General features: G+C 70.6%; 1 protein-coding gene across 1 annotated transcript; it reads left to right on the top strand.

The window, feature by feature from the left end:
• Nucleotides 1-1,272: 1,272 nt before the first annotated feature.
• On the top strand, nt 1,273-2,661 carry LIM2 (lens intrinsic membrane protein 2; the record flags this gene model as incomplete). Its single annotated transcript, XM_039731269.1, has 3 exons — nt 1,273-1,618; nt 2,199-2,365; nt 2,553-2,661. Coding segments are annotated over exons 1-3 (395 nt in total), but the record flags the coding sequence as incomplete, so codon positions are not given.
• Between the last annotated feature and the right edge of the window lie 552 nt (nt 2,662-3,213).

Here is a 3,213-nt window from a genome sequence, read left to right as displayed (position 1 = left end):
ATGTCCCCAGTGTCCCCACGTCCCCGGTGTCCCCTCTCCAGCCGGGCAGGGTCCCGAGCCCAGCCTGGGCTGGCCCTGCCCTCGGGATGTCACCCGCTGTCCCCAAGGCGCTGGCAGGACCCGGCCGTGTGTCCCCCCCCCTCCCCCGCGGTGTCACCCGCCTGGGGACAGGCTGGTGCCACCTCAGCAGCCAGAGCCTTCCCGCTTTGTGTCCCCAACAATGGCAGCGCCCACGTGCCGGGGGCCCTGTCCCCTCCCGGGGGACAGCGGGACACGGGGACAGCGGGACAGCGGGACACAGGGACAGCGGGACACGGGGACAGCGGCACCGCGGCTGCTGACGGCGGGTGAGTCCCCAGTGTCCCCAATGTCTGTCCCCAGTGTCCCCAATGTCCCCAATGTCTGTCCCCAGTGTCCCCGCCCCTGTGTCCCCCCCTGCTGTCCCCATGGGGTGTCCCCCATGTCCCCAGAGGTGCCACCCCCGTGTAGCCCCTTCCCCCAGGGATGTCCCCATGGGTGTCCCCAGCGTTCCCTGGAGATGCCACCCACGGGTACCCCCATGTCCCCAGGGATGTCCCCATGGGTGTCCCCTGTGTCCCCATGAGATGACATCCTGGGGTCTCTCCGGGATTTGGGGGTGCAGCCCCTGAGGGTCGCCCCTGTCGCCCCCCCCCAGGTGTCCCCTGCAGCCCCCCCTGCTCCGGGGCCCCCCCGCGCGGCGTCGCCGCCATTGTCACCATTGTCACCGCCATTGTCACCGCCGCTGTCACCGCGGGACTGCTGCTGCCACCGGCGCGCGGGCACTGACCCCTGGGTGTGTCCCCGGTGTCCCCATGTCCTCATTGTCCCCGTGTCTCCAGCGTCACATCCCCAATGCCCCCAGTGTCCCCAGTGTCCCTGTCTCCGTGTCCCCAGCATCCCTGACCCTGCTGTCCCTGTGTCCCCATGTCCCCTATATCCTTAGCGTCCCCATCCCAGTGTCCCTAGTGTCCCCAATGTCCCATCCCCAATGCCCCACATCCCCAATGCCCCCCTGTCTCCGTGTCCCCAGCATCCCTGACCCTGCTGTCCCTGTGTCCCCATGTCCCCTATATCCTTAGCGTCCCCATCCCAGTGTCCCTAGTGTCCCCAATGTCCCATCCCCAATGCCCCTGGCCCCAGTGTCCTCGTGTCCCTGCTGTCCCCGCCTGTCCCCAGTGTCCCCATGTCCCCAGTGCCCCTGGCCCCAGTGTCCCCGTGTCCCTGCTGTCCCCATGTCCCCGCTGTCCCCGCTGTCCCCATGTCCCCAGTGTCCCCACGTCCCCGGTGTCCCCTCTCCAGCCGGGCAGGGTCCCGAGCCCAGCCTGGGCTGGCCCTGCCCTCGGGATGTCACCCGCTGTCCCCAAGGCGCTGGCAGGACCCGGCCGTGTGTCCCCCCCCCTCCCCCGCGGTGTCACCCGCCTGGGGACAGGCTGGTGCCACCTCAGCAGCCAGAGCCTTCCCGCTTTGTGTCCCCAACAATGGCAGCGCCCACGTGCCGGGGGCCCTGTCCCCTCCCGGGGGACAGCGGGACACGGGGACAGCGGGACAAGGGGACAGCGGGACAAGGGGACAGCGGCACCGCGGCTGCTGACGGCGGGTGAGTCCCCAGTGTCCCCAATGTCTGTCCCCAGTGTCCCCGCCCCTGTGTCCCCCCCTGCTGTCCCCATGGGGTGTCCCCCATGTCCCCAGAGGTGCCACCCCCGTGTAGCCCCTTCCCCCAGGGATGTCCCCATGGGTGTCCCCAGCGTTCCCTGGAGATGCCACCCACGGGTACCCCCATGTCCCCAGGGATGTCCCCATGGGTGTCCCCTGTGTCCCCATGAGATGACATCCTGGGGATCGTCGTGTCGCCATGAGATGTCCCGAGGCTGTCCCTATGGCTGTCCCCACACTGTCCCCGTGTCTCCTGGAGGTGTCCCCACGCTGTCCCTGTGTCCCTGCCACTGTCCCCACACTGTCCCCGTGTCCCCCCGCTGTCCCGTGTGTGTCCCCCCGTGTCCCCACGCTGTCTCCCCGTGTCCCACGGTGTCCCCACGCTGTCCCGAGTGTGTCCCCACGCTGTCCCCACGCTGTCCCCCCGTGTCCCCACGCTGTCCCGTGTGTGTCCCCTCGTGTCCCCCCGTGTCCCCACGCTGTCCCGTGTCCCCCGTGTCCCCAGGCTGTCCCGTGTCCCGCAGGATGTCGCCGGGGGCGCTGCTGTGCGGGGCCAGCGGCCTGGCGCTGCTGGTGGCCGCCACCGCCACCCCGTTCTGGCTGCAGCGCCGGGCACCGGGGGGCACCGCCAGCCTGGGGCTGTGGCACGGCTGCCTCGGGGGACAGTGCCACCCGCACGCCACCGCCCCAGGTACGCCGGGGGGGACACGAGGGCGAAAGTCGGGGGGTCCCACCCCTGTCCCCAACGTCCCCACCCGCGGGGATCCCCACGGTGTCCCCGCGGTGTCCCCACGCTGTCCCCCGGGGGGGCACAGGGCGGGCGCTGGGGGGGTCACCCGCGTGTCCCCACATTGTCCCCACGCCGTGTCCCCCCCCAGCGCTGCTGGAGGCCACGCGGGCGCTGCTGCTGCTCTCGGTGCTCGCCGCCGCCGCGGGGCTCGCCCTGGGCCTGCCCGGGGGCACCGGCGGGGCCCGGCGGCAGCGACGGTGGGGGAACGGGAGCGGGGGTGAAACGGGAACGGGGAGGAACGGGAATGGGGCGAGGGGGAAACGGGAACGGGGGTGGGGCACGGGGACCGGGAGGTCACTGGAACCGGGGTGTCCACCCCTGCCCCGAGCTGTGCCCGGGCTCTGCAGGGGGTGGGATTTCGCCCTCCCCCGATTTTTTGGGGTTCCCAAATCCCCTCCTCACCCCCCTAACCCCCCCCCAGGGATTTTCCACATCTGCTCGGCTTCCAAGGATCCCTCCCCGGAGAGCTCCGAAACTGGGGGGTCCTGAGGGGGCTCCCCGTCCTCCCCCCAGGTTTGGGGTCCCCCCGGGTGCGCTCAGCTGGGTCTGGCCTCTGCTGATCCCCCCCCTTTCCCGTTCCCGGTTTTTCCCAAATTTCCCAAATTTTGCTGTGCCAATAAACGCCCCCTCCCCAACTCCCCGTGGGTTTTCCTGTGGGATTCGGGGGAAATTCGGGGACCCCAAAACTTTTGGGGGCGTCGGTGACGGCCCCCAGGTGTGCGGGAAGGAACTGGGACATGCTGGGGGCC

Source organism: Passer montanus, unplaced genomic scaffold, assembly GCF_014805655.1.
Source record: "Passer montanus isolate IOZ18808 unplaced genomic scaffold, ASM1480565v1 scaffold1106, whole genome shotgun sequence".
In the NCBI taxonomy this organism is placed as follows: domain Eukaryota; kingdom Metazoa; phylum Chordata; class Aves; order Passeriformes; family Passeridae; genus Passer; species Passer montanus.
This window is presented reverse-complemented; position numbering and strand designations above follow the sequence as displayed.